Source organism: Glycine soja, chromosome 10, assembly GCF_004193775.1.
Source record: "Glycine soja cultivar W05 chromosome 10, ASM419377v2, whole genome shotgun sequence".
In the NCBI taxonomy this organism is placed as follows: domain Eukaryota; kingdom Viridiplantae; phylum Streptophyta; class Magnoliopsida; order Fabales; family Fabaceae; genus Glycine; species Glycine soja.
Window position 1 is genome coordinate 30,555,195 of NC_041011.1, and position 23,540 is coordinate 30,578,734.

Sequence of the window (23,540 nt, forward strand, 5' to 3'; positions counted from 1 at the left end):
TAAAATCAATATATTAAATATAATATTTAACCTGTATATAAATATACACAGACAATAAAATTGAACTGCATATTTAACTTGTGTTGTTTTCTCACGGTGATTAGCTCACGTGTGAAAACAAGCAACACTCAAATTCAATCCTTGACCAAGACTTAATAATAATTAAGAGATTCTATTATACTATTTTGAGAGTGTGGGGTCGAGTTCTGAGACACATCTATTATTAGTAATTGGTTATTTGGCATAATTACTATTGACTATTGTCATCTTCATCTTTTCTCACTTTCAAACGTTAACTCTTAATAATTATGATATCATTTTAAATTACTCAGTTTCCTGGTTATGAATATTTTTGTTCAATCATTAATTATGAAAATCATGATAATTATAATAAATTAATAATAATTTATAGTAATTATGATATCATTAATAATAATTTTTCAAATCAATCATTAATCTTGAAAATAATTATGATAATAATTGATTCCTATATTCTGTTTATCTCTAAAATTATTATTAATTAAAACTTATTTTTTATTTAATTATAAATTGGAAATATAAAATATAAAATTTTACACATAATTTTTATTTAGTTAATATTTATAAAATAATGTTATTATAGGATTAATAAAATTATAAGATAATCTATACAATATCATGTGAGTAATTTTTTATTTTTACAATTAAACGTTAAAATTTAGTTAAAAAAATATTTTTTAAATATAAAATTATTATTTATTTAACTATATAACAGAAATTTAAAATATAAAAATATAACGTTTTATATAATATATTTAATTAATTAATTATAAATTGGAAATGCAAAATATAAAAGTATAACATTTTCTATAAATAATTTTGGTATCAAAAGACTTTTACAATTAATCATTTATCCTGAAAAATAGCAAGAAAGTTAAAAGTACTTTTAGCCCTAAAAGTACTTTTACTTTTATATATGTAATGATCAAGATTGCAAATAAAGTTATACTAGAGTTTTGCCTGTGCGGACGCCCGGGCTGATACTTCTATTTGAATATCACCAACATGTGTTCATTATCAAATTTGAGGTTTCTTAATTGTTAAATATTAATAATCTATAAAAAAATGTATAAAAAATTAATTTTAATATTCAAACAGATAATACAGGCTGAAAAGGCTGCTAATGTAAAAAGATGTAACATTGTCTGAAAAGACTGCTAATGTAATTACAATTCAAAGTACAATGTCAAACACACATAACATATGAGGTTCCATCTTCAATTAGCGTCTCTGATTCCAAATAATAAGCCTCGACAACTTTAATCAGTAGAGAGGAAAGCACTTCGAAGTGTTAGTGTTGGATCAATGGTCTGCAACAGTAAATGTATACAATAAGTAAATAAAAATCAATCACAAAGTAGACAAAGAAAGATAACTTACATGTACTTCAAGCATATGAAGCTCTTCATTTAATTGTCCCTTGGTTCTGCAAAGGTGAACAACCACCTTCACTAAAGTGCAGGCTTTTTTCGAAAGCCCAAGTGATATTATTTGGAAACAACCAACATTGAATATAACTAAATAATAAATATAGCATAGAAAAATTAAACCCACAAACATAGAATATAACAGAATAATATTTGTAGTGTTGCTAGCAATGTTTAAATAGAAACAAAAGTAAAAAAAAAATTATTCGTTACCCGAGGGTAATTAAGTTACAGACATAATATATCAAAATAAAACAAAGATAAGTAATTAAATAGTTCTTCAAGGGGATTCAGCTTCATCCTCTTCGTCATCCCATTTAACTTGCTTCCTATAGAGGACCTCCCATAAATGTTGGTCAATGTTGTAGAAGAAGATGACCTCATCTCCAGGCTTCAAATGACAGTCACCTAAATAATGGATCCACGCGTCAGCAACACATGATAGGCCATTATTCATGGTGATCATCCATTTGTGATGCCTACCACTACCACGATCTACAATCATATATTTTTTTTATGCAGTTAAATAAATTGAAGCCTCTGGTGGCAGAACCTAGGTTAGAAGGAACACGGTGATTAAAGATAAGAAGTCAACAATAAATAATATAAAGGATTATGATTATATTAACAAAGACCTACCAATTGATAATTGTGTTGTATCATATCTTTAGAGACATCAATGGTAAAAACATGGTGCCTTATGGTTGTGGCTGCCCTTTGGTGTAGAGGTCCCACAACTTCCACACTGAAAGTAGTATTTTTGTCCCTTCCAACAAAAGGCATGAGAACACTTTCGTGAATGTCATGGGTTCTCCTAAGTTCCTTCAGTCCATCGCCAAAAAAGAATCGGTTACCATATTTATGAAGCTTTATAAAGCTTTTGTCTCCTTCGTAGTCGAATAACACATAACTTGGATAATTTGGGGACCATTGTCTATGATAAGCAAAAGGAACCTCAATGACATTCTGCACATTAACATTTGAAGCATATTATTTATTTGATATTAACATAAATAAGCAAATGTTTAGGGGTGAAAGTCGTGACCTGCTCAAGATGGAATGACTCGTCAAATCGGTGCACAATTCTCGGTACATGTAAATTTGATGGGCCCTAGATGAGAAACGTTTATGTAATGAGTAAGTGAACAAAGATGTACCCATTGAAAGGAGAAGATAAATATGCGCAATATCAAACATGTACTATGAACAAAAAGAGCAAGCATAGAAGGATAAAGGATGCATGATGAAGCAAACTTGAGCATATACTTATAAGAAGGTAAACATAAAGGATGGAAAAGTTAAACTTACAGCATCAGACACATTCGATGATGATGTATTCATATTGTTTTGTGTTTGGAGAATTTCTTCGACAAATGGGTGAAGATTTGGTGATACTGAGTGGTTATAGATATATATAATATTGCGTTTTAATTATGGGAGGAGGAGGGTGAACAGTTATCAAGAACAGTTAACAATGTACAAAGTAACCGATAACCTTTTACACTTCCTGTGCTAGTTTATTATGGTTACTGTTGTTGTGTTTTTATTGCGAGATTATTACACTTCTCGTGCTACTTTATCATGACTACTGGTGTATAATTAAATAGTAATAAATAATTACATACAAAGGTTAAATTTTAAAAAATAATAACAGTAACTCTTTATCAAAAACAGTAATTATGTGTATATGGAAAAGATGATGTTTTTTACTTTTCGGTGTATGAATAGACACGTAGTGTTTTGGCATTGGGAAATTGTACCTCAGCAAACATCTAGTAGTGTATTAATTACACGGGAAATTACACGTCAGGACATCTGGTAGTGTACTCTAATAATTATGATGGATGTGACATCCCATTTCAAAGATTGAAATCAGAATATTGACGGTCACTACACAAAGACTATTAATATGATACATGTTGATATCCACAGGATAAAGTGTTAGTAGTCATTAGTACCTGTATAAACACAAATTCCAAAAAATCTACTGACGAGATTTTGTAGGCGTCTATATGTTACCTTGATAAGACAAAAGAAAGAAAAACAAAAAGTCAATATTCAACAAACCTGTACTTGAAATGTCAAACATTATTATTCGTGTAGTTTGTTGGTCTCGGTCAAAATTAAAAACCAATGTCAGTTAGGATATACCAAACTATAAACAAAATTAACTAAACAATAGAATACAAATGGTGCAAATGGTGCAACTTAATTTTTCAAATACAAAAGTTGCAATTTAATTTTTCAAAATGAATACAAATTCAAGCCAGTGGCATCAATCATTATAAAGTGTTGATGAACATAAATAGAACTCATGGAATGACATAGAAAGGTTAGGTAAAATCAAACGAATAAGGGGGAAAACTACAATAGAAACAATCTAATATAATACACAGGATCACAAATCACAACAACAAACCAATTCATAACACTACAGCTATGACAACAACATTAACAAATTCACAAAGGCATACAATAGAATGAAAGAAAGAAGGTACCAGTAAAGGCTATGCAGAGGATGCAAGAACACAGGTTTGGATGACAGTGTTGTCTTGCCTTATGAAGGGTTGCCTCAACATGTTAGATTTCTCCATATATTGCAACATGTTAGATTTCTCCAAATACCCTCCCAAATATAACACACAGGAAAGGTAAAGTCTAAAGAAAAAAGAATCATAGACATGCACCAAAGAATGTATAAATTAATTTTGCAAATACAAAAGGTGCAACTTAATTTTTCAACTACAAAAGGTGGAATTTTATTTTCCAATATTAATACAAATTGAACCCAATGCCATGAATCATTTTAAAGTAGTGTTGAACATTGGGAAACATCTACAGGAAAAAATCATAACCAACATATGCTAAAGATAACAAAGTAACCAAAGATTAGAGCTGACATAGACAACTTAGGTAAAAAACCTGAATGATATTGTTAAGGCTAAGTTAATATATACTTTAAGTTGCGAAGGCCAACATGTTTCAGAGCATAACCCACCAATCAATTAATAATCATAGACATGCACGAAAAAAGTCATTCACAGCAAAGGCAGAACACAAATAAGCAATCTACTCAGCAGTAATGGATACAAAAGGTGCAATTTAATATTTGAAACAACAGAATACACACACAAATAATAAGTAGGTGTTTCAAAATGTACCACTACTACAAAAGCAAACAAATTATTATCTACAAATGACATTGGTAAACACCCATAGAAAAAAATCATAACCAACAAATGCTAAAGACACTAAAGCAACCACATATTAGGGCTGACACTATAAATTGCAAACAAAGACCAAACTCAATTCATGACAATAAAGATTGCAAACAATATTAAAATTTCAACAAACCTGTACTTGAAATGTCAGACACTATTATTCGTGTAGTTTGTTGGTCTCGGTCAAAATTAAAATTCAATGTCAGTTAGGATATATGAAAATATAAACAAAATTAACTAAACAACAGAATACAAATGGTGCAAATGGTTGCAATTTAATTTTTCAAAATGAATACAAATTCAAGCCAGTGGCATCAATCATTATAAAGTGTTGATGAACATAGAAAGCTTAGGTAAAATCAAACGAATAAGGGGAAAAACAACAATGGAAACAACCTAATATAATACACAGGAAAGGTAGAAGCAAAAAATGGAAAAAAAGTGAATCATAGACATGCACGAAAAAAAGTCATTGACAACTAAGGTAGAACACAAATAAGCAATTTACACAACAACATTGGATACAAAAGGTCCAACCAAATATAATACACACGAACTATCACATTGTAGAATCTGAAACAAAACAAAAAAAAAAAAGGATGACAAATCACAAAAACTAACCAATTCATAACACTACAGCTATGACAACAACATTAACAAATTCACAAAGGCATACAATAGAATGAAAGAAAGAAGGTACCGCTAAAGGCTATGCAGAGGATGCAAGAAGACAGGTTTGAATGAAAGGGTTCTCTTGCCTTGTGAAGGGTTGCCTCAACATGTTAGATTTCTCCAAATACCGTCCCAATATTTTAAGGTAACCATCCTGATAAAAGAATCACATGCCAAAGCACAGGAAAAACAAAAGACCGAAATACAAAAGAATGACAATACCCTCACAGCTTTAGAAGAAACATGAATATGCAGTGAAAAACAAAAAACCGAAATAAAAGAATCACATGCCAAAGCACAGGAACCACAAAAAACCGAAATACAAAAGAATCACAATACCCTCACAGCTTTAGAAGAAACATGAACATGCAGTGAAAAACAAAAAATTGAAATAAAAGAACCACATGCCAAAGCATAGGAAAAACAAAAAACCGAAATACAAAAGAATCACAATACCCTCACAGCTTTAGAAGAAACATGAACATGCAGTGAAAAACAATAAATCGAAATTTCAAAATCATATGCCAAAGCACAGGAAAAACAAAAAACCCAAATACAAAAGAATCACAGTACCCTCACACGTTTAGAAGAAACAATGAAGATGTAGTGAAAAACAAAAAAATCGAAATAAAAAATGCATACAAATGAAAAAAGAGGTAAAAAGAAAACGCAGATCTGAACCCAACATGCAAGAAAACCAAGAGAAAGCAACGGCGGAGAAGGCTGAGGAACACAAAAAAAAATTGAAACTTTGAGAGAGAAAACAACAAAATGAACCTATGTTGAGGCAAAAATCGAAGCTTTTTCAGAAAACGAAGCACATGAAAACCACATCAACAGGGATAGAGGCAAAAATCGAAGCTTTTTTTAGAAAAAAAAACGAAAATGGGGGGGAACCACGACAGAGAAAGCACAGGAACACAAAAAAAATTATGCTTTGATAGAGAAAACAAGAAAACGAACCTGTGTACATGGAGTTTGGAGATAAAAATAAAAAATGGCGGGGGAAGCACGTCGGAGAAGGCTCAGGAACACAAAAAAAATTGAAGCTTGGACAGACAAAGCAAGAAAACCAACCTATGTACATAGAGTTTGGAGATAAAAATTAAAGCTTTCTGACATAAAAATCGGAGCTTTAGAAGAAACAATGAACATGCAGTGAAAAAACAAAAAACTGAAATAAAAAAACGCATGCAAATGCAAATAGAGGTAAAAAAAGAAAAAATAGAAGACGGGGAGGGAAAACGAAGCAAGAAAACAAACCTGTATTCACTTTGACAGACAAAGCAAGAAAACGAACCTGTGTACATGGAGTTTGGAGATAAAAATCGAAGCTTTCTGAGATAAAAATCGCAACTTTAGAAGAAATAACAAATATGCATTAAAAAAACAAAAAACCGAAATAGAAAAACGTATGCAAATGCAAATAGAGGTAAAAAAAGAAAACATAGAAGAATCGGATGAGGGAAAACGAACCTGTATCCATGGAGTTTGGAGATAAAAATAAAAAATGGCGGGGGAAGCACGTCGGAGAAGGTTCAGGAACACAACAAAAATTGAAGCTTTGACAGACAAAGCAAGAAAACCAACCGGCCTTCATGGAGTTTGGAAACGAACCACATCGGAGAAGGTTCGGGAACACAACGGGGAGAGAGAACAGGGGAGAGGAATGCGAAAAAGGGACAAAAATAAAAGCGTAAAATTAAAAAACGTGAAAAAAGAGGAGAGAGAAAAACATTTTTTATTCACGGGGCCACTGTAGTAAGATGTGACGTTTTTAGGCGGAAAACAAGGCCACGAACGCTTGACACGTGGCCACTCAAGGTCTTGTTTGTATAATGATAGATGGTATAATGATAGATGATGAATATGGAAAGCTGTGACGAATGGCAAATGTAGTGTTGCATTAATAGTTAACAAATTTAAAAACAATGTATATGGGTGTGTATAAAGAATTTTATAGTTTGGTATACAACAATGGCAATTAAGATGGAACCTACTTAATTAATATTTGAGAGACTACTTATAAGGTTTTTCTTCTTTTTCAGTAATGTCAACAATAAAAATCAAATCTAAATCTCCATGCATATATCTCAACTCCCACTACTATATCGACCCTTATTTTTATTTTCATCTTTATTAGTTTGAGACTCACTTAAGAAAGATGCTCCTTGAAACTTAAAAAGACGAAAGTGATAGTTTATTCTCAAAATTCATTTTTGTTAAATGTCTAGTTTGTCCTTAGAGAATATAAATGACATAACATAGTATGAAGTTTTTCGTAAAAGACTAATTACTTCTACAATAAGAGTCTGTCAACAAATGATCATATCATTTGACTACAAGGAAAGAGGGGCAATGAAATACAATAGGCTTGAGAGATACCGCTATCAATGCCCAACTAAGATTTTCTTTTTCAGACATCAAAATCGAACTGTTTTTTGCAAAACAATCCATAAAATCAGACTTTATGCAATCAATATGAACTTTTTTTTTTTTTTGAATAACCCATCAATATGAACTATGAAGCACTAAATTACAACATTTATCATAGAACAAAATTTGCAGCTTGAAGTGATTAAGCCTCTATACCACACCTAGCTAGTGCAAAGGATACATAATTCTAATTACATCTTATGAATATATTTTTACTCATTCCGCATCCAAGTCGGCGTCACTATCAGAAAATATCTCAGGAGTGGCTTCACTGCTTGTCGGTTTCTCTTCATCTCTACTTTTCCTCTCAGCCTCTCTCTCCCTCTCCTCGATTAGAGCCTTGGCTTGCTCAAGTCTTGAGCTGACTGCATCCCAAGACACAAGCTTATCCATGAACACCGATATATAATCACGGCGCTGATTCTACAAAGATAACAAAACAGTCATAGATATATTTATCTATTGAACAGAACTGTCAAAAATACTAGTCACTATATAATGATCTGAACTACATCTCACCTGAAAGTCAATGAAGTAAGCATGCTGTATAAAAGTGAAACATAATTACAAAGTCAGCGAATTTATTATCAATGAAATGAAATAATAGTTTTAACAGTCTCAAATCCACTATAACACAAAGTAAACTTGATTAGTACCTCCCAGACATCAATGGTAAGGAGTGGCTGCAAGAGATAAAAATGAAATCTCGTCAGACATTTTAACCATGATGCTTCAGCCTTATCCTAGCATTCATGTTTCAAAACATAAAATGAATTATGGATATTATGTAATCCTTACTACTTACATAATAGTAGTTCCAAACAAGGGGGTTCACAGCATTGGGAGTCTTCACCACAACTAGCTTCTTGTCCTCACCAGATTGAAGAGGATTCAGAACATTTCCCACGTCAAGTCTGCTTTCTTTATCTATATATGAAAAAGGAAAAACAAGGGTAAAGGCCACTTGTTAGGTTAGGTATACCAAGAAAAATAAAAAATGAATGCAAGAAAATTAGAGTATGGTCAAAAGGGTATTTACTCACATGCAAGCCATGCCCATCCTGAACCAAATTGTGCTGAAGCAGCAGTCTTAAACTCATCAAGGAATTTTTTTAATGAACCAAAGTCTCTTTCAATCAGCTTTAGAAGCTCCCCAGATGGCCTTCCACCACCACCAGGTTTCATGGACTCCCAGAAGAAGTCATGGTTCCATGCCTGCAATAAGTTGAACAAGATTGCTAAGCATTGGTTTAGAAACCTCAATAAGACTTTATGATTACAAGCATGCATGCCTGCGCTGCATTGTTGAAGGCTGGAAGAATGTCACCCTTATTGTACAAAATAACCATAGTGTCCTCAAGTGAATTCCCATCTAGATCTGTTCCATCAATTTGCCTGTTCAGATTATCTACATAAGTCCTGTGATGCTTCCCCCAATGGTATTCGATTGTCTCCTCACTCATAATTGGCTCCAAAGAATTCTGAGAATTTTCATTATGACAGTATTGATAAAATATATATTATTAGTCCAGCATAAACATAAAATCTCCACAAGTACAAGACAGATAGCAGGTCATTACAAAAACTACATGAAATTTGGTAGCATTGTTTAATCAGTTCGATGTAATTGATATGCTGCACGGAAAGAAATTAAATGGCCAGTTGTAATAAACTGAAATCTGCCCAAGAAATTAAGGTAAACCAGGGAAAGCTTAATTAGCTAGTCATCTGGCTCAAGCAATGGAAATCCAAGTCTTCCTAATCCTGTCATACAGTTCACTGATTCAATGCAATATTAACTTAAAGAAAGAACCAAAGTACATAAGAAGAAATGGCAGCAGCAGCATATGAAAAAAGTTAAAAAAAATGAAAAAAAAAGGAAGAAAAAACACTAATCACTATTGAACAACACCAGTAAACATTCTAGCAGGGAATTATACTGAAAAAATATTAGAGAAAGAAAAGAAATGGAAATAAATAACTAACATATCATAGTGGCAAAAGCAAAACCTCCAATGAGGCATTTAAGTTCGTAATAATTATAAACCTCTGCATAGCTACTCAGACCAAGATGTACGGTACTAGTGTAAAATAAAAAATGGGGAAGCAATTACATTTAACACGGGATCAGAAAAATCCTAGAGGTATAAACATATAAAAATAATATAGATGTATAAAACTCATATTTGCCTGATTTACATTCAAACAATGACACATGTTTGTTGAGTTATAAACTTATAGGGCCTTGTGCACTCCAATAAATCAAACAGATATGCTTGAGTTCTTCAATTGAAGAGTTCTTAATTTTTTCATTCTTGATGAAAGAATACATAACAATAGTATGCTAAAATATAAATTTGAAAATGATAAAGCCAAGCCAAATCTAATTCTATGGCAATTGGCATGTTTCATTGAAGCAGAGGTCCCATTAAAAATTAGAAGGACAATTTGGTAAGAAGAATGGGAGAACCACACCACCAAAGGTAGCCATTATAGTTGGAGAGCCCAAAGCCTTATAAACCCCACACCAAAATCTCATTATCAATATGGACCTCAAATCCTATATCTTGCAATTGGATCCTTACACAATTAATTCTAATAGGTAATAAAAGGAGTAATGGACAAACTTTAGATCTTACCAGTGGATATGGTGGTGGCTTCAACTCGAACTTTGCAGTGATACTTCCAGCTTTCCTTATACATCTACTCTGCAGTATTGAACATATTTTCTTATAATAATAACATGAAAGGGTAGGAGAGGAGTGATTTAAATATGAAATTTTTGAAACAGGACATGCTTTTCTAGCCAGTAAAATAAAGACAAAGGTCCAATATTATCTTACAAATACCATAAACAACAGACATTGTTAGTATCTTATAATCAGAAAATGTAGTAGTAATCCATAAAAAGGTTATATTGACAGTAAGACTTGAGCAGAATTCTGCCATATATTGTTGAATCATGGAAGGTTATTTTTGTTTACCTTCTGAGGTTTATGTTGTACTATTGAGAAATAAACCATCATTCTGAACCATTCATTCAAATATCAATTTTTTAACATCTCTTCCAAAACTCATTTTTCTAATAGGTCAGTTTCCACATTATGAAAGAAACTGGATCAGAATTATAGAGACAGTGCAGAGCTTCAAGATCACCCAATACCCAAAGGTCCTAACTCTTCTCAATTAACAAGATACCCCCTCTCTCGATCCTTCAAGATATGCCTTATTATCCAGCCCCTTAATTACAATAAACTACTGAATCTAACAATTAACTAACCGAGGTTCTCAACTAACATGTACCTATCACATTACTGCCGATTTTGCATCCATAGGTTTGGAAGTTTCCCTTTCAGTTAAAGACTCCTTCTGGTTTCTAGATTTGAAATGTTTTTCTTGCTATACATAATAACTATATGACACAAAAGGATACTAGTCCAACAAGTTCTAACAGATTTGAGTTTCACATGAATAGATGTAAGCAAGTAATTGAAAACCACCTCAGTGGGAAAGATACAAACATCTAGCATCACATATTTCACATTTGCCTATGTCAGGAGACAGAAATGAGTATGTATTTTGAAGAGTGTTTGAAAGCCCTCAAAATTTAAAATACATTCTGGAAGACAACAATTGACCAATGGTAATACCAGTAGGAAAAAAAGATCAATATCCTCTTTCAAATGCACTTCCCACATTATTATATTTAAAATATCATTATCAAACCAATTGGAAATCTTTTAAGCATTTTGTTCATGACTAAAAAGCCCAAAACAATAACAAATATCCTATTCCTAAGCCTTCTCTTGTGCACAGAAATAAAGGGTTCAAGTTTCTACTTATTTGCAAGAGCTCAACCAAAAAGGGCACACTATATGAAAAAGTGTGTTTGTTATTAGATTTTAATTTCAACATGGGTTCTGATTCTTACAAACACACCATTGGTAAAAACAGCAACAGCAAAAGGAACATCAGCACATGACATGATACAATAAAAATCAATTAACTTTAATCTTTTTCTATTTAATAAAGAAAAGGAAAAATTTTCTTAAAATGCTATAGAATTGTGTGTTGGGAGTGGAAATGGGGGTGAGGGTGAGGTATAATAGTTGAAAAGCAAACCTCTTTCTTGGAGAATTTGAAGGTACCAGAAGAGAACCCTGCTAACCAAACCAGAAACCCATGTCAGAGAGAGAGAGAGAGAGAGAGAGAAGTGAAACCATGATGAGGGTAGCAAGGAAGAAAACAGGAAGGTGATAGAGAAGTAGAAGCGGCACTGGAAGGCGATGATAACAAATTCATCTCTTCTGCCTCTGCTTTCCACTCTGCTCTTTCAAAAACTTTTGGCTCTCCTAATGTACTGGGGTGTAACACGTAATGTTTATTTTATCCGTAGAAATGGGTTTTACATGTTACAACTCTCATACATTAGTTTTAGTTGCAGAATTACTTTTGGAACAAAAATTTTACCAAAAAATATCTTTGTTTTTGCGTTAATTTTACTTTTATTAGTTAAATTTGCATTCCAACGTGTTTTGCAACATTTGTAGCCGTAAACCAAACCTGCCCCAAGTACTCTCATGGAATACCTTGTACAATGGTGATTTTGGTTTCTACTTGTCCTCTTACTTCATTTTTATCTTTGTTTCTCATTTCTACTTATCTATCGCATTTTAGGAATAAAAAAGAGAAGAGAAACAATAAAGCTAAAAAAAATAATGAAAAAAATATATTGTTTAGATTGATAGGAAAAAAAAAATAAGTTTTCTTTACTTATTTGGGCAAGTGAAAAGAGAATAAAGAGAAATAAATAAATCATATAATTTTTTATACTTATTTATTATTATTTTTAAAATATTAAAAATATTTATTTTTAAATTAAAACAAAAAAAAGAAAAAGAAAAGATTATTCTCTTCTCATTTCATACCAATTTTTTGGAAAATAAATTTTTAGTTAGCAAAAAATAATTCATTTTCTATTTCTCTAAACAATTGAAAAAAAATGAGATTTTTATCCTATCTTTTTTCTTCTTATTTCTTTCCACTCTATTTCTATTCAAATAAATATGAGATAATTATCTAAGGAAAAGATACATAGAAAAATAAATAAAATAAAATAAGAGATAAAACTAATGCACAAAAATATAGATATCATTCTAATATATATATATATATATATATATATATATATATATATATATATATACTACATTGGACCGAATAGGTGTGGGCCATTTAAAGATTTAATGATCTCAATAAAGATTAAGGAATCCATCTTATCTTAATTTCACCATTATATGATCTCAGATTAACATTCTCCTAATTTAAGATAAGGTTCATGGATCTGTTGACTTATGTATATGTATATAAAGGGTTAGATTTTTGAAGTAATTAGTGCATGCATATAAAGGGGTTCTTGTCGGAATGTTTTTACATGTATTCATTTCCGTCAATCACTCTACTACATCAAAAGCACAGAGATAGACATATTAAGCATACCAGAAGAAAATTACCTTAATATCCTCGTACATTTTTTTAGGAGAATACCCTCATACATGATACTATGGAAAGTAACTATCTTGTTTAATGACTCGTATTTTTTAACTTCTACGACTGATCTCGGATGAGTTAATTGGTATTGGCTTAAAATAATAATTAGTTTAGTGCAAATATTGTTTTGGTCCAATATTTACGTGATTATTCTCTTCACTATGGGGATGATTGTGAAGTCCTGAATATTTTGGCATTGTCATGTTAGATTGTCATTTACTACTTAATTTTAGTTTTTGTTATTTCCCAACCGAATAATATGATTAAATTTTTGAATTAGTTGAATAATGTTTTTCTAGTGCTTTGAATTTATTTATGTAATCTGATCTGATGTTGCTTGCATTTTTTGGACATCAGTAGTAATTTCTTCTTAGAGTTGATTATTTGATAGTTTACATTTGATAAAGAAAATAGAACCGCACAATTAATATTATTTGCTATACTTCATTAATAGATCATTTGTAATTATAAAAAGTAATATAACTTTAAATAGAGCTTAAACTAATAGCAAACTGTGTTACAAAGTAATAATATATTAAAGATTTACAAAATTCATAAATTGTGCCTATAATTCTTTAATTAGAGATTATATTAATAGCAAATTTAATCGTTAATTACAAATGAGTGTAATAATAATTCTTAGAATTACCTTAAAAAAAGCTTAGAATTTGTAAATTTTAAAACACCATAATTATAAAATTATTTCATAAAATTTTAAAAATCTTGTGCTAATAAGAGATATTTAGAATTGGGTAAAATACTATCTATTAATTATTTGTTAAAAAGAAAGTATAATTATAATTCTTAGAATTGGGTCTAAATATATTATAAATATATATATATATATATATATATATATTCAATTACAAAATTCATATTGTGTCTATAATTATTTAAATAGAAATTATATTAATAGAAAATTTAATTACTAATTATAAGTATAAGTTTAACAATAATTTTTAGAATTTGTAAATTTTCGAATTAATAACTAATTATAATGCACATTAAATTTACATTTGAAAATATATATTGTCATTGATTTACAACCGAATCATGTATACATTTAGTTGATAAAATAATTAAATTTATGATTGATTATATATTTAACTATTGTAATTGGTTTACCAGAATCATTTATACAATAAAAGTATCTATTATATCTATTTTTATAAATTTAACGAATCAATTATATATTTTTAAAAGATAATTAAATATATAATTGAATTTCATTTAATATTTTTTAGAGAAAATTGAGACTGTCACGTGACATAAGTATAAATACTTCCACAAGAAATTGTAGGTCTTTTTCACACAAATGAGTCATAAATCAGAATGTTCAATTCTTAGTAGAACCCTCCAAGTTTATGCATGCATGTGAGGTATAAATATGGGTGGTTTAGACTTTTTTTTTTTTTTTGTGGGGGGTGGTTTAGACTTAAGAATATAGTTTTTGGATGCTGAAAGTTGAATACACTAACCAAACAAGAATAGACATGACACATGTACCCAGGCTTGTGGAGTGAACACTAAAAAATGAAAGTAAAGAATAATAGATTTAATCAAATAACACAAATTAGTGGTAATTCAATATTGAAGAAAATCAAGCGGCAAAATGTTTTATGAAGTTCATTAAGGCATTACGCCCAAACCCTTTTCCTTGGGACAAGATCTGATGTCTTTATCTGATCTATCTTTGCAGCAACAATAAAATCATTCATACTTAAACCTCCTGCAAAATTTTGAACCATTTCAAATGAAATGTTAATAAGATGAGAATATATATACACGGGGCACATATAATAAAAACAGTTCTCATCTTAAGAATGTTAGTACAACTCTTGATAATATTTATTTGTCATTTTTCACAACAAATGTTCTCATTCAACTCCTATATATGATGTATATATAATGAATAACTCTTATACACACACATTGGTACTAGAACCTACTATGGCCTAGGTGATGTTTCATTAGGGGATGTTGAAACCCCTCTACCAGGAGCTTGTAACCAATAACTGAAATAAATGCTAAACAAAATAAAATCAAAGAAATTGAGTATATTGATATCTTTATGGGATGCAACTAAAATGAAAATATTCTATGAAATTGAATGTGGAAACACAAGAAGGGTGCAAATTTATTGCTTACCAATGGAAGCTGTCCATAGTTCTGCTCTCACTTGATTTGGTTGCTCCAAGTAGATATTTGGGAAATGGCCCTCAGCCTCTACAACCTTAGAGATCCTGTTAATGAGTTCAACCCCACATTTAAAATCTCTCAATTTCCACAAGCATTGAATTTTAAGTCCATTTTCCTCATTCACAAGTCTCCAACCCACAACCTGCAGAAATGAAGAGAAATTTAAGAAGGTGGAAAAAGTAAAATGGACAATCAGGTAGTTATTCCAAACTTCCTTTTTCTTTAAATAAATATAATAAAAGGACATGTAAATTAGTATTGACCACTGAAAATGCTAATTTTAACTGAAAGCTATCCAGAACAATTATACATCAACTCACTTTCCAAATAAAAAATTGCATGTTCAACCATTGTAAACAACTCGAAAGAAATATCTTGGTAATTTGTGTTTCTAGTAAATAAACATAACCACATGTGCTGCAAAAACAGGATCAGATTTTAAAACTTGAAGAGGCAAAAATTAACATACACTGTGACTATAAAAGCCCAACTAAATACTTTTTCAATATTATCCATAATTTTTTTCAGAACAGAGCACCATAAAATTGGTTGGCTTGTCGATTTTGATCACAAATATTATATTCATCATATATGGAGTAGCATTGCATTCAAACACCGTATTCACAAATTAAGAGCCCGTATTTCTTCATATAACCTTTCACATGCAGTCTGTATAATGTATATATACTCTAATGAATGGCAAAAAATGACTTGTACTTTTTCATGGTATCAAAATCTTTTGATCAATTGGTTAAGTGTTCAATCCTCATCAACTCAAGTTTAGGAGATATGCTTTGTATAAAATTTTAAGCTAACCTTCATTTTAATTTATTATATATATATATATATATATATATATATATATATATGTGTGTGTGTGTGTGTGTGTGTGTGTGTGTGTGTGTGTGTGTGTGTGTGTGTGTGTGTGTGTGTGTTTATATATTTGATCAAATAAAGTTTAGAAGGAAAGGGGGCTACTCCATTACAACTCCAAGTTCATGGTTTCAACAAGGGCTCACAACGGTACTTGTAAATCACTTACTAAAGGGGATTGCTGGCAGCAAGAACTGAACAGAAGCATTATAAGCTATATAAGACAAGTGCTTTGGTCCTTACAAGAAAGAATCACCTGCTGCATATTTATTTATGTATGCACAGTGCTATGAGTAAATCAAAACCTGATTTACACATCATCCCAAAATACACGACATTATACCAGATTTACACTTCTGAGTTTAATATTATCGACTTATATGGATAAGTAGTGTGCCAAGAATAATCCATGTTTGGTTTATCAACGAGTTTTAAGTTGGCTGCCAAAGACCTAACACAACCTTCATAACACAGGCTTGGGACTGTTTCGGTAGCATCCTAGTGGGATAAGACTGGTGTTGTCATTGTACGGATAAGTAGTGTCCGGAACTATCAATTATATAATAATTTTTCTGAAGAAAAATGTTAATAACATACTGTTTAACACATGTTTGCTAACATAAGCATTGATGTTTTTTTTTTCGGGAATCCTTTTCTGCACAAGATCAATCTAGTGGGTTGATGTATCATGGGAGGAGAGCATATCAAATTTTAAATATCAGTGCGGTTAAATGTTCTCTCTGGGGATAACACATTGGGTGCTTCAAATCAGGGTACTCTGAACTCATTTTCTGAATTTTATTTACTCTTTGTTTTATTGTTTGTTATTCGGTGCATGTATTTATTTTCATAAATAATATTATTGTTGCTGTGTTCTAATTATCTCTTTTTTGCCACTATTAAATTTATTTTATTTCTCACAGTACGATGATTGTAAAAAATTAAAAGAAAAAGCAGGTGGTAAACAGGATGAGGCTTCGTACAAATAAATATAAGATAAGATATATTTAACTAAGTTACTCTTATTAAAAAAATTGATTAATTTAGTTAATTATATTAAATTAAATTTTGGTTAATTATAATTTTGGTCATCTAATTTCATTTCTAAGTTTAATTTAGTTCTCCTATTATTAGAAAGATTTAATTACATCCTATAGTTTTTAAAAATAATTCAATTACATCCTTTTATTTTTAAAAGTTTTAATTAGATTTCTTTTTTTTTAAGATGGTTCAATTTTGTGTATTATAAATCAAATTCAATTTTATTTTTCAAAATTTTTGGAGCAAAATAAAAGAAAAAATAGGATTAAATTAAACTAATTTTAGAAAATAGAAGATCTACTCGAATCTTTTTAAAAGTAAGAGATAAAATAGAATATTTTTAAAAATTTAAGGACTTAATTAAACTTTTTAATAATAATAAACTAAATTCAACTTAAAAAATTAAATTAGAGAAATAAAATAAACCTTAAATTTATGCAGGTATGCTACTCTTGCTATGAAGAATATGGGTAAGGAAATGTTGTCTGACCTTTCTAATGAGAGTCTGGGCGTCATCCAGCGAGATGGGGGGCTGCGCAGAAGAAACGGGAGCACACTCCTGCTGCGAGAGACCGAGAGCAGTAATGGTGGGAATAAGAATCTTGTGCTCAGTGTTGCCGTATCCCAGCACTTTGTCCCCGAACGAGCTTTCAAGCTCGGCGGGGAAAGGGTCCCGCGCCCCGAAATCCCCCAGAAACTCGTTAGCGTCGATGGCGCGCGTGACCAGAAGCGAGGGGGACCACGCGCCTCGACCGCGAGTGAAGAGAAACGACGGGACGCGTGGAGGGCACGCCATATGGCGTGCCACAGGAAGTACTAGGTTGAGGTTGAAGTTAAGGTTGCCTGTGATGGCCATTTTTACAAACACACAGTGTGTTGTGGTTGATTGGGTTGGAAAGTTGGAATGGATGAAATGGAACTGGTTTGTGGCTAGCGAGTGGAATGGAACGAAGGGTGTTTGTGTTGTGTTGTGTGGTGTGGTGGTCAACAACAATATATTATTATTATTATTATTATTATTATTATTATTATTATTATGTTATCTAGTGGTGGAGGGAACTCTAGTATAATGCAATTCTTTCTCTGTTTGTTGAATTTCTTGTTGGCTTGAATCAGTGGTTGGGATGAATTTCCATTTCATCCTTTATTATACTTAAAAAAAAAAACACTATTGTATTTCCTCTGCCACAACTATATTTTTCAGTTTTTAAACCTTTGATTAGATGCTGTAAATTAGAAAGGAAAAAATTGGGAACAAATAGAATGTTTTTATTGTTTTTATTTTTGTGCATAGCAAAAAAATGTCTTTTTTTTTGTTTGAATGGGTTGATAAAAGAGAGAAAAAGTAGAAATGTATTAATTCTTTTATAATATTAAAAATGTTTTTTAAAATAAATTAAAAGGGATAAAAACTTTTAATTCTTTTGGGGGATAAATCTATTTTTTATTTATATAAATATTTGTACTGTTACTTTTTTTAATTACCTCAAAAAGAAATATTTGTGACAAAATAAGAATAATTTTATAAAATGTTGTTATTTTTTAATTCTAAAATATACTAAAACAATAAATACACCGTATTTTAAAGATATATTGTTAATGTAAAATATCACGGTAAGATTTACGGGTAAGTACAATTTTATTATCAAATTCAAATTGGGTTAGAGGTTGATTCTAATTGGATCAACAAAGTCTGAATATTTAAAAACTATTTTTTACTTTGGTAAGAATTAAAATATTTCAGAACAGCAATTTGCTTTGTAATAGAGCTTCCCAAATTATTTTTTCATTTTTCTAAAAGTTAAAATATTTTTAGTTTCGCTTTTAAATTTTAATAATTCACTTAACCCTAGCTTAACCACTAAAGAGTCCAATTTAAAAAAAAAAAAAAAAAAAGTGGGTTAGATCGAAACAAAGAAGCCACGCAAGGCAAGGGTTTTCATCTTTTCCACAACAGTCGAACGGCGAACGTTCGCAAGAGACGCAACACAAAGTTGAACGAGGAATAGGCGTGTAGGGAAACCGTTTCATTTTCAAGCGCGTGACTTTCAAATCCAATCTTCCATACCAATGGCCTTCAGCAACGCTCTCAGATCTGCCGCGAAGCTTGTCGCTTCTTCCGAATCCTCCCTCTCTAACTCAGGTCAAATCCCCCCTTTCCTTCATTTTTTTTATCGTGATGTGTAACAATTCGCGAAATTTGATGCAATCTTTTGTCTGTACGATGGTGTTCCTTTTGGTTGTTTTAAGATGAATCTGGTTAAGGATGTAGCAGATTTTGCTTTTTTTATTGGGTGAGGTTTTTCTTACTTTTATTTTTTTAGTTTTTAGGGTGTGCTGGTTTCAGAAACAAAATCAAATTAGTTTGTTGCTGTTTGTACTGTATTGAATGTTATTGTTGGTGCCAAGGTTTTAAATATCGGTCACGGTTGCGTCGCATTTGTTAATATCGCAGCAAATCGCGGACAAATGCGGCCGATACCGTCCCAATTGTCATCGCGTTGCAGTCGCAGACAGTTAAAAAACCTTGATGCTGTGACCCAAATCACGGTCACGGACCGATATTTAAAACCTTGGTTGGTTCTTTTTTTTAATTGGATTCAATTCAATAATTTCAATAAATTTTATATACCTACGCTGGAAATGAAATGCAATCAGTGAGAGACATAAACTGTGTGGTTTGATTAGATGTGTGATTCGTGCTGATTTCAATTTTGGAGATTGTAGAGTTTGGTGTGGGAGAGGTGTTGGGGGTGACTTGAGTTGAGGGATGTTTTCTAGTTGAATGTAGAAAACTGGACCAAAAGGGGGGCAAGGTCTTGGTTTGAGAGTGCCACTTTGTGGGTCACGGGTTGTGTGTTTCTGTAGATTAGAGGAGGTTGAGCTTGGTGAATTTCAAGAGGAAATGTAGTGGGGTTGGGGTTGGGGTTGGTCATGACTCGTGAGCGATGGCGAAGGTAGTTCAAACAAGGGAGCTGGAGAGTTGAGACCATGTAACCTTTAACTTTGGGGAATTTCTTGTGTTTGATTATGTGTCCCTTTTACAGCATGAAAGTGGTATAATTGTTGGGGTAGAAGGAGTCTTATTTCCTGTTGCGTGTTTGCTGATTTTTTGCTCTCCTGAATGTGGGGGTTATAACTGCATAGTTAGTGCATACATCTACCCTTCAATCCGTATAACTGCATAGTTGGTGCATACATCTACCCTTCAATATATAGACCCCTCTAAGTGGGAGCTTCGTGCACTGAATTGCCCTTTTTATAGCTGCAAAATGTAGAATATTGGAAAAGTTCAGCTATGGGTTTAATTTATATATTAGTTGGTGGTAATGTTGATGGTACAGAGGTGTTGGCTTTTGGAAGAGCTTTGTTTTATTAAATGGAGGCATAGTTAAATTAAATCTTTGTTTGTGGAGTTTTCTATGCAAGAAAGAGTGTTGGGAGGGCTTTAATTTGTTTCTTGTGAATTACTTAGTTTTCTTTACGTATCTGAGATTTTAGTATAAATGCTTTTATGTTGTTAAACTCACATTTTTATAATGAGGTTTCAAGTTCCAAATCCAGTATCCACTACCAAATTTATAGGGCATTTAGTTTATTTTATGTTTGAGAGTTGGTATGAGAAGGAATCAAAAGAAAATAAAAGGGAAGAGAAGAGAAGGGGATGGGGAATTAACAGTAACTTTCCTTTGCTGTGTTAAATTGTTTGTGATTACTTTCAATCTTCCAAGTTGATGTTCAAAAAGTATCCATGAAAATGCATAAGGCAGAAGTCTTGGATAATTACATGATAATCCTTCACTTTCTACCCCTTTTCTCTAAGCACTCCCAAACAAGGGCCCTTCTCTATCAAAATATACCCTTAAAATATATCTTGGGTCTTTAATGCCTATCATTTCTTGGTCCAGTTGCTGCCTAAATATTTACTATATTTATAAGGTTGCGATTTGAATTCTGTCTAGAGCTTTCATTTTTTACATGATTGAAAATCTGGCTGTATTTCTCACATTTGTTATAGAAAATTGTTATAAATGTAGAGATAAATTAAGCCTGTCAACCCACCTAGGGTGATAAGACATAGTTATTGTGGACATAGACTAAGCTTGGACTTTGGGCTTAATTAGCAGTATCTGATATTATACAGGAGCAAAATATTGAATAATTAGTTATCATGCCAATGCAGTTAATGCATATAACATTTTAATATTATAGTATTAGTCATTAGGTTATACTATATATCAATAAGGGATTTGTTGTAAGCGCATCTTGCAGCTATAATGGTTTGCTCAACTTCATTCCAGTGCAGTTAATGCAGGTTTTGCGACAGTACTCCTTCTAAACCCCTAGAAATATTTTTAAAAGATTTATGGCATGGAGTAGCTGGCCCCATAAAAGCTATACCAGGGATGGCTGCTATATCAAAATGATATATATATATATATATATATATATATATATATATATATATATATATTCTTCAACCTCAACTATGTAATTTATACTAATCTAAATGCTCAAAATTTTAAAAAATACCCAACTAAAGTAATGGTCTAGATACATAATTACCATCAATCTAAAGCATAATTTGACTAGTCAATAATAATGAGAGGCTGAAGCTGAGGTTGAGTGCTCTGTTGGCTGCACCAAAGAGGAGCCACACCAGAAAATGTATGGCCTGCCAGAGATGGGTGATGCAAAGGGACTGAGCAGTATTGGGTCAATCTTTGAAGTGAAAGGTTGTGAAATGTGAACATGGGTGAAAGGTATGAAATCTAAAAGTCACCGTAAACTTCTGTGGGGTAGTCAAAGTTGAACAAAAGGGCAAAAATGGTGATGAGTTGTCTGCTTTCTCCCAGTGATTCAGACTGTTATTGCCGAATCACAAAATTGGCGTCTTTTAAATTTACATATACTTGGAGACATTTGATTTAGTAAAAATATTATTAATTTTTATATAATCATCAACATTTATTGATATCTGAGTGTGTATGTGTTTGCATATCAATACCCATTTTAGATCCTTGGAAATTCACTGTTTTCATCAGAATTCACCTTCTTACTAGAAAACACTATTATGTTGACAGTGAGCAGAGGTTTTCATTCAACTGGCATGAAGAGGATGGGAGGTGGACATGGCCATGATGAGCCCTATTATCTTCATGCAAAGCACATGTACAACTTGGACAGGATGAAGCACCAGGGGTTGAAAATGTCCCTTGCTGTATTCACTGCTTTCAGCATTGGGGTTGCAGTTCCAGTGTATGCTGTCATTTTCCAGCAAAAGAAGACAGCTTCTAGCTAGGCTCGTCTTTTTACTTCCATTTGCAACAATAAGGTGGATTTGGGGATCCTAGACTAGCCTATGGATTTTGCTGTTCATTATTGCTTTGGACTTTATGTTCAACCTTCTATATGGATTTTCCAAATATATCTGATAATAATCAATTTCTCTGCACGATCAAATACTCGTGCTTGGACACTCTCTTGTTTTGCATTTTTGCAATCGGTTCTCATTTGTAGCTTTCTAAGTTTCTATATTAAGGTAGACCGCGGCTAATATTCGTGAGTGGAATAGGTCTTGCATGGTGGGGAAAATTAATTTGTGCCGTATGATTAAAATAAAGGGTCTATGATGTGAGGGTGCACCATAGTGAAAAAGTAGCATATAACTATTTTTTTCTTGCAAACAAAATTGCAAATAAAAACTTCAAAATACAGTCACTACCTTCTCATCCTAGACACCACCTTCTACCTCAGCAACTACCTTCTATCCCAGCCACCACGCGTCATCCACACATTTTCACATGCGTCATCCACACAGTTTTAAGTCATGACTTTCAATATTTGCTTCAAAATTCAACTCCAAATGGCCCAAATAATATCTTGGCGAAAGGAATCAAATAATATATTCAGATTGCCAATTGCAACATCAAATTTCATCACAGAAATAATTAAATCCCTTGAAACAATCATTAATTTTTAAAAAGGCAGTTTCACTGAAGTGTTGTATTTGTTTTCTTATTTTTCTTTTGAAATAAATTACTTAAATTATACTTTTTTTTGTGTGTGAATAAAGTTGTTG

The 23,540-nt window shown here is 31.8% G+C and overlaps 3 protein-coding genes and 1 long non-coding RNA gene across 6 annotated transcripts; 1 reads left to right on the top strand and 3 right to left on the bottom strand.

Annotated features, from left to right (window-relative positions):
• Nucleotides 1–1,618: 1,618 nt before the first annotated feature.
• On the bottom strand, nt 1,619–6,751 carry LOC114371024. 2 transcript variants are annotated; one of them, XR_003657987.1, is made up of 6 exons: nt 6,623–6,751; nt 3,965–6,436; nt 3,425–3,485; nt 2,512–2,577; nt 2,106–2,432; nt 1,619–2,019 (listed from the first exon to the last, which is right to left on the bottom strand). It is a non-coding gene; the product is annotated as an uncharacterized LOC114371024 (long non-coding RNA). The 2 variants fall into 2 exon arrangements; XR_003657986.1 differs by having other exon boundaries at nt 1,619–1,874; nt 6,623–6,749.
• A 918-nt stretch (nt 6,752–7,669) lies between these two features.
• On the bottom strand, nt 7,670–12,169 carry LOC114370312 (superoxide dismutase [Fe], chloroplastic-like). Of its 2 annotated transcripts, none has more exons than XM_028327621.1 (9): nt 12,016–12,169; nt 11,918–11,958; nt 10,435–10,503; nt 9,088–9,276; nt 8,839–9,010; nt 8,601–8,722; nt 8,452–8,478; nt 8,315–8,338; nt 7,670–8,218 (listed from the first exon to the last, which is right to left on the bottom strand). In XM_028327621.1, the coding sequence occupies exons 1-9, from the start codon at nt 12,095–12,097 to the stop codon at nt 8,012–8,014; spliced, it is 933 nt and encodes a 310-aa protein (XP_028183422.1). In that variant the 5' UTR covers nt 12,098–12,169; the 3' UTR covers nt 7,670–8,011. The 2 variants fall into 2 exon arrangements, with proteins under 2 accessions (XP_028183422.1, XP_028183423.1); XM_028327622.1 differs by having other exon boundaries at nt 11,918–11,955; nt 12,016–12,168.
• Nucleotides 12,170–14,865: 2,696 nt separating this feature from the next.
• Nucleotides 14,866–18,439, bottom strand: LOC114369413 (probable pterin-4-alpha-carbinolamine dehydratase, chloroplastic). Its single transcript, XM_028326644.1, has 3 exons — nt 17,949–18,439; nt 15,494–15,686; nt 14,866–15,074 (listed from the first exon to the last, which is right to left on the bottom strand). The coding sequence occupies exons 1-3, from the start codon at nt 18,312–18,314 to the stop codon at nt 14,983–14,985; spliced, it is 651 nt and encodes a 216-aa protein (XP_028182445.1). The 5' UTR covers nt 18,315–18,439; the 3' UTR covers nt 14,866–14,982.
• A 917-nt stretch (nt 18,440–19,356) lies between these two features.
• LOC114369161 lies at nt 19,357–22,940 on the top strand. Its single transcript, XM_028326348.1, has 2 exons — nt 19,357–19,601; nt 22,543–22,940. Exons 1-2 carry the CDS (start codon nt 19,529–19,531, stop codon nt 22,758–22,760), a joined length of 291 nt encoding a protein of 96 aa, XP_028182149.1. The 5' UTR covers nt 19,357–19,528; the 3' UTR covers nt 22,761–22,940.
• Nucleotides 22,941–23,540: the final 600 nt, after the last annotated feature.

Bases quoted from the DNA above. Each gene is read 5' to 3' on its own strand.
- LOC114370312 (XM_028327621.1), bottom strand. From the start codon at position 12,097: ATGAATTTGTTATCATCGCCTTCCAGTGCCGCTTCTACTTCTCTATCA. The intron at 8,479-8,600 runs GTAAGTAGTAAG...TATCTCTTGCAG, and splicing joins TTGTTTGGAACTACTATTAT to CCACTCCTTACCATTGATGT. The intron at 8,339-8,451 runs GTACTAATCAAG...ACTTTTATACAG, and splicing joins TTACCATTGATGTCTGGGAG to CATGCTTACTTCATTGACTT.
- LOC114369413 (XM_028326644.1), bottom strand. From the start codon at position 18,314: ATGGCCATCACAGGCAACCTTAACTTCAACCTCAACCTAGTACTTCCT. The intron at 15,687-17,948 runs GTCAGACAACAT...TCATTTCTGCAG, and splicing joins CCCAGACTCTCATTAGAAAG to GTTGTGGGTTGGAGACTTGT. The intron at 15,075-15,493 runs GTAAGCAATAAA...AAAATTTTGCAG, and splicing joins ACTATGGACAGCTTCCATTG to GAGGTTTAAGTATGAATGAT.
- LOC114369161 (XM_028326348.1), top strand. From the start codon at position 19,529: ATGGCCTTCAGCAACGCTCTCAGATCTGCCGCGAAGCTTGTCGCTTCT. The intron at 19,602-22,542 runs GTCAAATCCCCC...TTATGTTGACAG, and splicing joins ATCCTCCCTCTCTAACTCAG to TGAGCAGAGGTTTTCATTCA.